Source organism: Pseudopodoces humilis, chromosome 3 (assembly GCF_049639895.1).
Source record: "Pseudopodoces humilis isolate 2021_Gansu_Grassland_sample_001 chromosome 3, ASM4963989v1, whole genome shotgun sequence".
In the NCBI taxonomy this organism is placed as follows: Eukaryota; Metazoa; Chordata; class Aves; order Passeriformes; family Paridae; genus Pseudopodoces; species Pseudopodoces humilis.
The window spans coordinates 25,058,646-25,072,494 of record NC_142202.1 but is presented as its reverse complement, the minus strand read 5'-3'; the positions used below and the strand labels follow the sequence as shown (position 1 = coordinate 25,072,494).

The 13,849-nt window shown below is 40.4% G+C and overlaps 1 protein-coding gene across 1 annotated transcript; it reads right to left on the bottom strand.

Moving 5' to 3' along the window:
• Positions 1-1,513: 1,513 nt before the first annotated feature.
• Positions 1,514-13,842, bottom strand: ABCG8 (ATP binding cassette subfamily G member 8). Its single transcript, XM_005523385.3, has 13 exons — positions 13,637-13,842; positions 12,144-12,248; positions 11,243-11,399; positions 9,150-9,388; positions 8,610-8,742; positions 7,266-7,535; positions 5,238-5,403; positions 5,062-5,145; positions 4,543-4,742; positions 4,351-4,427; positions 2,796-3,063; positions 2,188-2,315; positions 1,514-1,706 (listed from the first exon to the last, which is right to left on the bottom strand). Exons 1-13 carry the CDS (start codon positions 13,685-13,687, stop codon positions 1,569-1,571), a joined length of 2,016 nt encoding a protein of 671 aa, XP_005523442.2. The 5' UTR covers positions 13,688-13,842; the 3' UTR covers positions 1,514-1,568.
• Positions 13,843-13,849: the final 7 nt, after the last annotated feature.

The window sequence follows — 13,849 nt, the reverse complement described above, 5'->3', positions numbered from 1 at the left end:
TAAAAAGGAATAATTAAGAATCAAACAGGAAGCTGCTATTCTGACAATTTAATGATGCTGAATTGGACTGAAAGAAATGGCTTTGCCACTAAAAGGCAGTGAAAATCTGATAATTTCAAAATGGCACTAAGATCAGATCAAGTGGGGTTTTTTTGAAATCAAATGCAGCAGAATGAGAAAGAAATGGTAGAATTCACCTTAGAAGAACCTTGTGGTGTTTTGGATTCCTACTGCTGCCTGGGGCTGAAGATCTTATTTTATCAGACCTGCTTAACATCTGTAGACCAGGGTCCTATTGGGAATTTATTAGCTGGTGGAAAGTAATGTGGCAGTCTTAATTGCCAAATAGAATAGTAAAACATAGTTGTTCTTTCATTCCTATTTCTTAACAAAATAAAACAACCAAAACCAATCAAACCTCACAATTTACATAACACTATCTGGGACATTACAGCTATTACAGTAGGAGTTTTCAATTGTGTACAACATGCAAATGAAAGTCAAGTAGACAGTCTGCTTTGGGTTTCTGTATGTAAGAACATCTAGATGTTTAAAAGCAAGCAAGCTAATCTTGCAAAATGCTCACAGCAACTGTACACCTAATTTGCACATGCACTCACCATGACTCTGTGAATTATGGCCATTTATTTACTGGTACTCATTTTCTGAGCATAACTAGGTGCACTGTGACAAGCATTAATAGGTTACATCGTTAGATTTTTAATTGCTCAGGGGCAGGTTGGTGTTTTCTACCTGAGAACCTTAGGAAGCTTGACAAATTAGGAGACTTGGCAAATTTCTATGATGTCTATTGCAATGGAGAAATAGGTCATTAATAACAATCAGTTGGTATGCGTTTATATTGTAAAAATAAATCCAAGAAGGTGAGATAATTTTATTTGTTACAAAATTTCATCTCTGCAGTGAGCAAACACCTGTTATGGGCATCATCAGTATATTACTGGAACACAAAGGAAAATCTTTAAAACACAGAAATAAAGCTTTAAAACACATAAGCAATTGGAACACAGAGCAGTTAAAAATTGTGTTTTGCATCCTTGCGTGTTCTCCTGAAACACTTGTGAAATCTTCTGTGTTGCTTTCCTCTGCGCTGTTCTTAATATGTTAAATGTCATACATAAGTGTTTTGATCCTGTTTTCTTGTAGCCCTCTGAATTAAGTGATCATCCTATGTTCAAACATTACAGACTAAAACATCAGCTATTATTACAGAGCGCGATGGGTCCTTTTATATCGGTGTCCCATAGCTCAGACTATTTCCAGATGTGGAGAACTCATAAGAGCCTTGTCACTCGTTCAACCCGTACGCGAAGCAAACAAAAAGCCCAAAGCCCACCCCCGCCCCCCAATGGCAGGCTGCAGCTGCGGCCCGTGGCAGGCTCCCGGCCGCCTCCCGACTCCTGGGGTTCTACTGCCATCCTGTGGCAGCCGGGCTGCCGGCGCCCGCCGCTCCCCGCCTCCTGCCCGCCTGCCGGGGCTCCCACACCGGGAGCCTTCTAACTCTGCCTTCCTGCAGGGGAGCCCGTCACCTGCTGCTTCTGCTGCTCTTACCAGTCTTGGGTTGATTTCTGCTTGATAAAGCGCAGAGATAAATAGTATAAAAGCAGGAAGCTGCAAATGATGCCAGTGAGGACAAGGTAGCTCACATAGAGAGGGTGGGAGTCCAGGTCCAGAGCCTGAGTGACCTGTAAGGACCAATAACACAAAATTAGGAAAAGACAAAATTTTCATGCTGGATCACTTCATGCTGGAAGTGTGTTTTGTGTGTAAGTTCCCTGGCCCCTGCTACCTTCCCCTGTTTTCCAGCATGGATGTAGCTTCCAGGGTGGTTTGAATAGAAGGTTGCAGCTACACTATTCCTGTTTCAGAAGAGCACAGTTCAGCTTCTAAACAATTCCAGCAAAGTGAATAGTTGGGAGCTGGTGTTGGAAAGAGTTGCCCTTTGTTATCTTGGTTTTTCTCTGCAACTAAAAGAAAGGCATAGGCTACATGGCTGTAGGGCCACCTTTAGGAACAAATTTTCAACCAAGTGTAACACAACTTCATGTGTTGATTTGGGCAATTCCCAAATTTGAGGCCTACAGCATCTATTTAAATATGACAGGCATACAAATAGCATTTCAATTTCTTATCAAATGCATGCAACAATTTTTATTGCTGACTTACAAGTTTCCCTGGTATTTGATAAGTAATGTTTCGATCAGACATTTCATATGTGGTGTCAGTGAACTGAATTTGCATCATTCCTTGAAAATTCCATCTGAGAAAAGAAATTTTTGAAACCCAAAAAGGAACTGCAAAAGAAAATGACAGAAATTGATACACACACACAAACTTGAGACCTCGAATACTACTGTGCTGCTGCCAAATACAACAGGTTTGTCTCTCTTCTTGACAGCCAGAGGCTGTAAACATATGACAGTGTATTATTGGACAAAATGGCAGACATCTTTTACATAGTTACATGGAGACAGGAAATCAGGAATATCCATATCTATCAAACTCCCCCTGTCACCTAAGTCTTCCTGGAGCTCCATCTTCGTCTTTGAATACAATTCTTTTTACTGAAGAATTTAGCAACCACACTAGTGCTTTTTTGACCAACTTCTTGTTGCCTCATTTTCAGATGGAGAAACTGATGTAAAATGCACTGTCACCATCCAAAAAGATAATAACAAAAGTAAGAATAAAGCTGAGTTTTCCTGCACAAGACACACTGTCACTGATGAAATTGGTGTTTCAGTTTCAGAAAGAGGTGGGGAGCTTTGTCTTACCTGTCCAGAGGCTGTTCAGACTTATCACAAAACCACCACTCAGGTAGAATGATGTGAAGAGGACATTGCCAAGGAAGGCCGAGAGCTGTAACGTCGGTAGCAGAGCTGCCACCCAAAGCGCCATGGCACGGGCACTGTAAACAGCCAACCACAATAACAGGAAGTTCAGCAGGAAATGTTCTGGCTCAGGAACAAGGTTTGCCAGCCAGTAGATGGGAATCCCATAAATTATAACGAAAATGAAGTGTTCTGGGAGCTCCCCCAAAATCTGTTTGGGAAGATGAAAATGAAAATAAAAAAAAGAGAAAAAGGTGAATGATAATTATAAAAATATATGAGATGTGCCTTAATTTATTTACAGACTGTTCATAAAACCTATAGGAAATACTCCCTTAGAATGTAATAATCTGCCTGTTAGGGCTTGTCAGTGACATGCAAAACCAGTCCACAACAGAAACAAATGCTGGCTAATTTTCTCTCTGGTTGTGACAATGCCTAAAACTAATTGTTACAGATTGTTTTATTAAGAGTTTTGAGAGCTCCTAAGAACGTAATACAATTTTGCTTTGAACTGGTGTGCCTGGTAACGGTAATACTGTTACTGACTCATGGCAACTGAATGATTTGTCCCAATTTGGTTGAAACTAGCGTGAGATTAAATTTGATACAAACTTGGCTGTTGGTCCCTTCACCACCTTGTCCCAAAGGCAGTCCAGTTAGCAACTTGATTAATTGCAAAGCAAAAGCATAACTGGGATTTTCTCAAATACCTAAGAGGTATATAGAGGGTATTAGTTCTTCCAAAGAGGGTTGCTACTATTCTCTAATACTAAGGTTGTAACAAATTACATCGATTTCTCTGTGAATAATGTGCAATCTTTGTGACACAATGCAAAGAATATTTTTCTCTGGCAACCACTAATAAGCATTTAAAATCTCGTGCAGAAATGGAAACCTAAATTACAGATGCCATGGCAGGCAGAACTCATCTAACAACACAAAGGAGGGATTATTCAAAACCTTTGTGAAAAAGAGAATGTAGTTTTTTAAAAGTTCTAAATTTAATTCTAGAAACTCTGTCTTTTTGTGCATGTAATGCATTTTTTAGCTCGGACCAATACAGGCCCAAACAACTACTCGAAGTACCACAGCATTTTGTGCTTTAGCTTTTGATATGAAGGTTTTGTTTTACAGATCAAGATACGTAAGCAAACTTTCAGAGATGCTGCAGTGAATTAAATATGCTGGTATGTAAAATTGTCTAAACCTGGAAATTTGAGTCCGAGATTTCTCACATTTTGGCCAAAGAACCCAGTGAAAAGTTCTTTGGCTTTCCTGGTGTGGGATCTCAGCCATGAATTTTGGCAAAGTTCTAAACTAGCGTGAGGCTTAACCTATTAATACTAAGGAAGTGAGACTGATAGCCGTAGCTGGCAGACACAAAAGAATAAAGTCTGATATGAATGTGATTATTTATACAGCAAGACCTTGGTTTGCTTGTGTTTTTTATTGTTCAAGACAGCTGTTTGTATTTCCTGGCAGCAAAACCAATTACCTTAGCAAAGAAGTATGGGCCAACAGAGTACATTCCACTTTCCAAGTCATGATAAAGCATTGCTCTTTCTGAATGACCTGCAGGGCAGGAACAAACACACTGGGTTGTGATAATAAGTTTATTTTTTTCATAGATTTAAGAATTTTTTTAATTTTGATTCCTTATAGCATTTACAAGAAGACTGACACTTACACTTGGCAATAACATCCAAAATTATTGTGAATGGGATTAGGGCACCTATCATGTACAGCAGGGCTGTTGTGTCACGAATAGAGAGTCCAGTTTTTTCATGGCCATAGTACAAAAATCCAATTAGTAATGACATAAGAAGGGCTTCAAATCCATGGATCAATAGTGTTGGAAGATCTCTGAAGTCATTGGAGACCTGACGACTAGGAAAACAGCAATATTGACCGTAAGATATAATACTTACTAATGCTGGTTATATTCAGACACATTACCCCAAACAGTGTTAAAATCAGTTCTTGGAACTTGCTGGCTTTGGCTCAGACAGAAGTTGGGTTCCCTGTTCCTGTAAAGGATTTTACCTAGTCAAACCTATGAAGCACCTGTAGCCACCAAGTGTTTCAGGTCTAAAATGCTGAAAGGCTGAAGGAAGACAATTGGTGTGGGACGTTCTGTACCTCTTTCTGATGATTTTAAATACAAATGGGCACAATATGTAACTGTTTGTGCTGAAGAGAGGATTACCTTAATAATATAGTGAACTGCTTTAAGGCTCCTGGTAATTGATCACTTGAATTGTGAGGCATATTCATAACCTCTTCTGAATTCCTGCCCAAAGGAAAAAGAGAAAAAAAAAAAATTAAATTAGCACAAGGTGTAGCTATTATTCCAGATCTTCCATATGACAGTCTTTCCTTTACCTCTGCTTGATGACTGTGGTCTCAGCATTGTCTCCTTCAGTAACTTTCCATAAGAAATCATCAAAATGTTTGACCTTTTCAATGAACAAGTTGGCAAGAGCATTTGCTCTTTTTCGGCTTTCCATCTCTTTTTCTGGAGTCTGTTTATCAATACTGGTCAAGTCAACTGCAAGACATTACTTGATGTGAGTCCATGTGCCATAGAAGAAATAACTTTATGATGTGTTTAGAATCAGGTATTTCACTGAGAGCAAACAGTCCAACCTGTGTACATGCATTAATTTACAACAGTTAAAATTATCAGTTATTTTAGGTAATTAGAGATGAACAGATTGTTAATGTATATGTTTCTTACCTAGTCACTCAATGAATCACTGAGAGATTACATAATTTATTATAGTATTATAAACTACTATTTCAGATTTTTATAAATTTCATAGCACCTTGAGAGCAGTGCTGAGAAAAAATAGTTTGAATTTCCTTCCTGGCATGTAGGCATTTACAGTCTTTTATGTGACTTTGACTTAAATCACATTTTTTCTTCATCTGCAAAATTATAGTTACTGTCTTAGTTGTATCTTACAGAGGTGCCATAAACTTTACCTGATACTGAGAAAGTCCAAATGTAATATTATCTAAGGACAACATAGTCATACCAATAATAGTTGACTTAGCTTTTTTTTTTTTAATCTAAACTGACAATAGTATTTTCCCATGCTGACCTTAGCTGTAGATTGACAATATCTGATGTTTTACAGATGTTTTCTGAGAGAAATATCACTGTACATTTCTTAACTCCTTGCACTGGACTGATCATGTGTGTTCAGCCACTGAGGAGGCTATGGAGGCTATGGAGGAGCTCATAAGAAATTCTTTGCCTTCCCTTCTGCCCTGGTCATCTGTTTCTCTGTCACACTCACATCCAGCATTTGTATGTTTCCATCAGGTGGGATGCTCTGCCATCCTGTCCTATTTCCACCTTCCTGCTGCCCATATTTCCTTTCTTTTCTTGTGGGTACTGACTTGGTGCATACCATTCAATAATCTTTCACCTGCCTTTATGCCCTCCCCACTTCCATGTCACAGGGGACATGTCATGTTGTTCCTGTAACCACAGGCTGTAGCTACAGATTTCCCCAGGACTGTCTCATTCTCCATTCCCATAAAGGGGTGCTGCAAGCCTCCCCAAGGCTGTGCTTGGCTGAGGACTCTCTGAACCCTGATGGTGACAAAGGTCTTTTTGTGGGGCTTGACACCAAGGTTAATTTCTGTTTATCTCTGCGCAGCTAGCACTGCGTGCCACACAGGCACAGCTGAAGAGATTACTCCAGAGCATTATGGTTCTCTGAGGTCCGTATCAGGTTTTCTGGCCAACTTGAGTGCAAAGACCTGGGAATCGAACCAGCCTCTGTTAAGAGATTCCTGCCCCTAGATTAACAGGGGCAGATTCCCTTTCCACATTGCTAAAACCAGAAGATGAATGGATTTGAAACCACGTAAACTTTCTTTGAGGAGTAAAAAGATTGCTGATTTGGATTAGGATTTTCTCCCTTCCAGTGTGCTCTGTAGGGCAGCACTCCTTTTTCCCATTACCTGTTCCAGGTTTGTATCAGATTAGGAGCTAGCTTCTGGGAAACAAACTTCTACATTTTCTTAATTGAGAAATCAGAGAACTGTCTACAGATAGCAGTTGATGAGTTTATCTGTGCCTTTCCCAGAGAAGAAGTTTCAACCAGCTAAGACATGGGTATAAGTATGGTAAATATGTTGACAAGTTACTGCATCTGGCACGGTTAGAAGGAGCATTTTTAAAATTAGTTTTGTCTGTATCTCTTGTCTTTGCTACATTTCCTGTACTAACAGATAAGGATCCTATTAAAAACTGAACTTGCTGCAATGTTGTTTTGAGTTAGTTACAAGGAATTTCTAAGACAGTCATGGTCAATAAAAATCAACATTACCTAGCCACTTAGGAAAGCAAATGATTTCCAGTAACCCTTTTTTTATATGACAGTGCTTGATACTGACCATAGAAATCCGCAGGGTTGCTGTACCTTGGGCAGGGATAACCTAGTTCTGTGAAATACTGGACCATGTCTTCAGCTGTTCCACAGTAGGCAGTGAGTCCAGAAGTCATCAGAAGAACCAAATCAAACAATTGGAAGATATCTGACCGGGGCTGATGAAGTGAAAGAAGAACCAATCTGTTTCCTCTGGCCAGTCTGGATAATGTTATCACAAGGTTATGTGCAGTAAAACTGTCCAGTCCAGATGTGGGTTCATCAAGTATGAGTATTCCTGCCAAAGACATTAAGTTTAGCTGTGGAAAGCATCATGTCTGGTTTGGAAAATATGTTCTAAGTGAAATGGTGCTAGTGCATGAAATTTCACTAATTTTTAAACTTAAAGAAACTAGAATTATTTTTTTTTTAACTTCGGTACATCTATTCCTGAGCATCACTTCTTACAAAAGTACTGCTTTTCATATAACTACAGAAGTATAACTTTATACAAGCAAAAAGATTTCAGATCTGTTTCCTAGAGAAAAAACTCATGAGGAATCTTGTTCAACAAGAGGCTCAGTCAAGGTTAGTAGTGCTTTTGATATATATAAGATCAGAGAAGGGATTCAATCCAGCAAAATCAGCTGTGGATTTAGCCTCATGTTTTGTTTCTACTGAAGACAATGGAAGTTTCTAGTTCACCTGCAGCATGACATCATGTCAGTGAGTTGCACAAGATGGCAATGACTGACTATAAAGCAAAGAAAATGACCTTTCCTGTTAATACTGCACATGTAAATGGGGACTGTGTCAGAGGAAAGGAAAACAATTTCCATGTTGAAATACACCAAAGTAACTTGTGGCATGTGATCGGATAAAACCCAAACCTTATCACTATAAGTGATATGGGATATGGACTAACCAGAGCACTGCTGTGAGAGTAACTTCAGGCAACTTTGAGTAATCTTTGTGGTGGTGGTGGTTTTACAGAGTGGTGGGTGAAGGTTCCTGAGGGCTCTGCCATAGTCTGTCTCCACTTTTCCACTGGCAAAGGTGACCGAAGCAGAAGTGTGTCAGCTCCTGAAACACTCTGTTTACAGAATTATTCCTTTAATAATTACAGTATTATCTGTGATCAGCACTGATTGCAGTTTAAGCAAATGGAGCAGCAGCAGTCACTAACCGTGCTGTGGAGAGGCAGCCTCTGGCAGAGGGCGGTGCAAAGCCTGTTAAGTGTTATGAGCTCCTCCAGCTGCCCTAAGGGCAGCTGAGTGTGTGGCTCTTCCCTGAAAGCTTCCATCTTCATGCGGTGCCCCGTTACACCCAGCTGGTGTGTGGTGGGCCCCAAGAAGGTGTGAGTTGTGCTCACCCGGGTTCCAGAGCAGCTGCACGCCGATGCTCACCCTGCGCCTCTCTCCCCCGGAGACGCCCCGCAGGTACTCATTCCCCACCCTGGTGTTGGCGCATTGCCGCAGGCGGAGCTCTGCGATCACATCTTCCACCTGCCGGGATCCAAGGGTGACAGGTGTCAGGAAAGAGTTCATTTGCACATTCGTGCATAGATAAAACTGAAAATATGATTAATAGAGTTAAAATTCATCTGGATATTTCAGTGCTAGAGACACTTGAAAACAAATCTTGATTTTAGAGGTAACATTGAAAAAGACTCAGCGATCAAAAATTTAGCTCATCTTTCAGCCTCTCTAATGCTTTCTGTAGATTGTCATTTTTTATGAGCTTTGGAACAATTGCTGCTTTCTATCTTGAAAGATGAAAAAGGTTTATAATTCATAATCTACATAAAAAAATGCCAGATTAGCTGTTCTGACTCCAAACATACAGGATCTCTTGGATAATTCCTGTCAGACACATTCTTGACAACTTTATTTTTCCCCAACAGTTTAATTACCCTTTTTTTCCTTTGTGAGTCTGAAAAAAACTTTGGAAGACGCAGTTTGGCAACGAACAATAGTGTTTCTCTGACAGTCAGGTGTGGGAGCAGTCGGTCATCCTGCCTCACGTGTGCTATGCATTTCCTGACAAGTTGGGGAGTGCTGGGTTTGTTGTTGATCATGACTTGACCTGACTTGATTTTGCCTCCATGATCACGGCAGGTTATCACGTCAAGCAAGGATGTCTTTCCACCAGCTAGAAAAATAAAAATTGAAAATTAATTTCCAAGGAATGGTTTTGAAAAGTGATCTTGTCATGCACAGAGATGTTAAGGAAAAAGAATTCTTCCCCAACCCCTCCTGAAGTTTTCACAGAGATGGGATGATCTTCGAAGAAAATATTGACTATAAGCTCCCGTTGAGGAAATCTCTCCCCTCTGGAATGGAGTATGTGGTTTGAAACCTTATCATTTCTCAGCAGAATTGGGTATCCGAGCTTTGAGGACAGCTTCATGAACACAGGAAGTGTCTCTTATCTCTTTGGTAAATTCTCTTTCACTTTGGAAACAGAGGTGAAAGATGGTCCTGCCCTGGCTGCAAGGCTGCCACCCAAATGCTCAGCAAGAGCTCTCTTTGTGGAGGGATTTGTGAATTCAGAAAGAGGAGCTGGATCAGCTGAATGACTAAGGCATTGAATGATTATACTGACAATAAGAACATTAATCACGATTGAAATAAAAATTATTATGACTTAAATAAGACAAAAAGTCATTTAAATAATTAGGAAAAGTTGGCTCATACCCAGAGGTAAGAAAAGTAAAACAATGAAAACAAAACCTGATTTGGAGTTAAACAGCAAATTAATTTTTCCTTTTTGTTGTATGATGCTGTATGTAAACACACAGAACTCTCTTATGATTAGATGTCATTTATTTCTAGTCTCCCTGTTGAAAGATTAACTCCACGCTTGCTTCTTAATACATACATCTCAAAAAAGAAACCCATCCATCTGTAAACCATGTATTGCTCTGTTTAAGAGTGACATATTGATTGCCATTGACAATGTGAAACCCATCAGCAGTTTAATCCATTTTACTAAGGCATTTGATTAAATAGATGATAAACAGCTTTTGAAAATAGTTTGACTAGTTTGTTGAAAGGGGTTTGTGCTCAGTGTATGTTGCCTTACAAAGATGCTATATCTATAACTCAGTATGTTATTTCATCACAAAGCTTTTCCTTTTATTATCAGGAGAATCTCTAAGGTAAGCTTCACTTACATTAAGAATATGTGCTAAGGAAAAATTCCCATGGCAATAGGGAAGAAAACTCTAATTTTTTAGGAATAAAGTTAAAACTTCTTTGGCAAATATGCCTTGCCTGTGAGAGATCGTATCTTCACTGAATCACTGAGCTAACCTGTGTAAGACTCTAGTGGAGACACAGCATGGGGGTTTTTGCCTCCCAAGTATGGCGCTTTTTACTTCAGTTTAAAGGTCCTGTATCTACTTGTTGTCCCCCTTGACCAGTCCCACCTGAAAATGGAAGGAAAAAACCAAACCATAGTGTAATAAAGCAGTAACACCAGACAGAAGAGGAACTGTCTTTTCTTCTCTGTAAGTTTCTATCAATTAAAACAAATGCATTATTTTATCCTGTTAGAATTTTCAGTCCAAATGGAATTCCTGCTCATGGTTATGCAAGTTGGCACTGATCTTTCTTATGGGGTCTGGCCTCATTTGTTTGCTATCTGAGTATGGTCTGCAATTGAACTGTGTTGAATCTGAGTCATGAAACTGATTCATGTCTAGCAAATCTGGGGCTGCAAGGCCACACTTGCAACAATATCTCACTACATGTCAGGAAACAGAATGCAAATGTGTGTCGGGCATAACAAAAACTGGTTTAAAAATAAATGTTAATTCCCCCCCCCCCCCAATCTTTCTCGGTTTTCTTGTTCATCATGTCACTTAAATAATGTATTTTACTGACACATCCAATAGTTTTTTCTCAACTAGATTTTGACATTATAAAGATTGCAGAGTGTTGCTCTTGATTATGCCCATTTTATCTGAGAGCTGGTCATACAATGAAATGTGTTTGCTCTTACCAGTGCTTCCTATAATTGCAAGCATCTGACCACTTTGCACTTTTAGATTCAGATTTTGGATTACTGGCATGTGGGAATGGGGATCCGATTTCCACGTCCAGGGCATTTTCATCTGAGCAAGGTTCTCATACCAGGGAATCTGGGATGCTGTGTTAACCTAACAAAGAAGGAAGTATTTTCAATTCAAGCAACAAACTATTTAACAACAAATACCTTCAAAGTTATAATGTTACAAGCAAAGCATATATTAAAATATTACTGTTCATCTTCAGACATTCATAGGAGGAAGGTCTTTTGCAGCCACCTGTGCTTTCATGCCTTGCTTCTTGTTCTCTTAATCACTAAAATGCTCTCTGTGTTTTGTTACTTTGGTAATTTATTACCACTGTAAATTTTAAATGTTTCAAACTTTAAATATAATTAGAAATTCCACAAAACTGAAAATTGTGAAATCTTATTTAGATGCTATGGTGAGAAGGAGATGAAATATTTCACTGCTTCATTGAAATCCTCCTTGTTAGTCATCTTCTCTTTATCCCCTTCCACATACTCGTTCTTGCTAGCAAGGGCTCCTTTCATCCCTAGCTGAACAGAAAGTCCCTCTGCTCCAGCCCTCAGATGAATAATTTTGCTAAAGACTGAAACAAAGCAGGGCCTAGAAACAGATCTCTCTTCCTGTGTTATCCCTTAACTTTACTGGATGTATTTACAATACAGAGGTTATTGCAGCCAAGAGTGTGACTCTGCTCACAAGCTGACTGTGCAGTAATCGTGTGAACTTCTACTTTATTTGGCTTTTAAAATGGCCTGGGTATGAAAACAGGCATTGCTGGATATGCTTCCTGCTGAAGGGAGGTGTATAAATGACAATTTTTACATGTTGGTAGTTGAGGCTTTTTACCTGGTAGTTGAGTTCTTTGACTTCCAGAACATTTGATTTTCCACTGTATGTGAAATAAAGACTGTTGTCTTCTTCAGAGTGAAAAATGGTATCCTGGGTCTTGGTCTGGAAAAGTTGTTAGGTGGATTACATCAGTTAACTGCAATAATTAAAGTGCTGCTCAAGTCTGAGTTCAGAAAGGATGAAGCACAAAGGGAAATGTATTTATGGGATGTAACAATATAAATGATGGACTGCTGTGGTGCAAAAGTCAAGGAAATCAAGGAAGGGTTGAAATGAGTTATCAGTTATCTGTTAATCAGTGTGAAACATACTTTGTTCTAGTGACATGTGAGGGCCAAACATGTGCTGCACTTTTCCAGTTGCTTTCAGATTAAAAGGGAAAACTTTCAAAATGGAAATAAATGTCATGTCACTCTAAAGAGATTAGACTTTTTTGAGGAAGAAGGATGTACTACTTCAGCAGTATTAGTCTACTGAATCAAAACGGTGCATATTGTAATTGATGCATTTTGGCAGCTAAAAATGAAGGTTCATGGGAAGTATGTCCATTATTGAATTCCACATGGACTCGGTACACTTGGAGGCTTTATGAACAAATTGGTAAGCAGCCACTGGTGCAGTCCCTTTCTTCTCTTTTGTTCTTTTAAATTCACCATTTATCATCTGGAACTTAATGTTCTGATATATCAGGTAAAATAACAAGTCTACTTGGCCCTTTTACATTGGAAAAGCTGCAGTTGGGAAGTCCTAGGCAAGGCAGCTTTCTGGCTTTGGGTTTAGCTCTGTGTGCATGCCTGCAGTTTTCCTTCCAGACAGCTGTATCTCTTCCACAGCTCTGTGCTTTTCCTACTTGTCAGACTTATAGCCTAGCGAAGGCAAACATACCTGGTCCCTGTGTACCAGACCCTATACATGCCTGTGGTATCTTTGGCAGAGGATGACCATGATCTTTGTGTCAACCTTCTGCCCTCACAGCAAACAAGGCTGATTATTTTTTTTCAGTCTAGATACGCAGCAGAAAGCAACATAACACCAAGCAGCCCGAAAAGCCACAGGAAAGCCCTCCAAACTACCCCTGCTGCCAAAGCACTCTGCTCCCTTCATTATGCTGAACCTAATTTTTAAGAACAGGTGCTCCTCAGCAAATGCGGGGATCCAGTCTGAAGGCATTTCCTGGGAAAGCCAGTCCAGGATATGCTCAGGAGCTCTCTCCTCCATCCACACATTTGGAGACGCTCTCTCTGCTCCACGATGGTGGCACCTGAGCGCCAGCCTCATGCTCAGTGTGCCCCGGTGCGGGATGGGGGCGCCTCCTGCTCCCCGCTTCAGAGCGGGACGAGCTCAGGGCTCACTGTGCCAGCCCGCTGGGCAGGATGGTTGCCTGCCTCCCCCAGCTCCTGGCCAGCGCGGTAGCTGCGGGATAGCGGAGCCCCTCGGGCCCCTCCCCACTCCACGCGGCTCTCATTCATAGCCAAGCCCTCGCACATCACCTGGCTGCAGCTGGCATCGTCCAGACAGACATTTTCAGTAGTTTCCTTCATAGTGGTGGTGGTGGTGGTGGAACGTCTCGCTCCCTGCAGTGGTTTGACTATCGTCTCTTTGAAAGCTGTGGAAATCCTTCTCTTGGTTTGGAGCGCAGTCCTTTCCAGACACCCTCACCGCAGCACCATTGCTCCTGGCGCTCTGTGTCTCTGCAGCTGGCA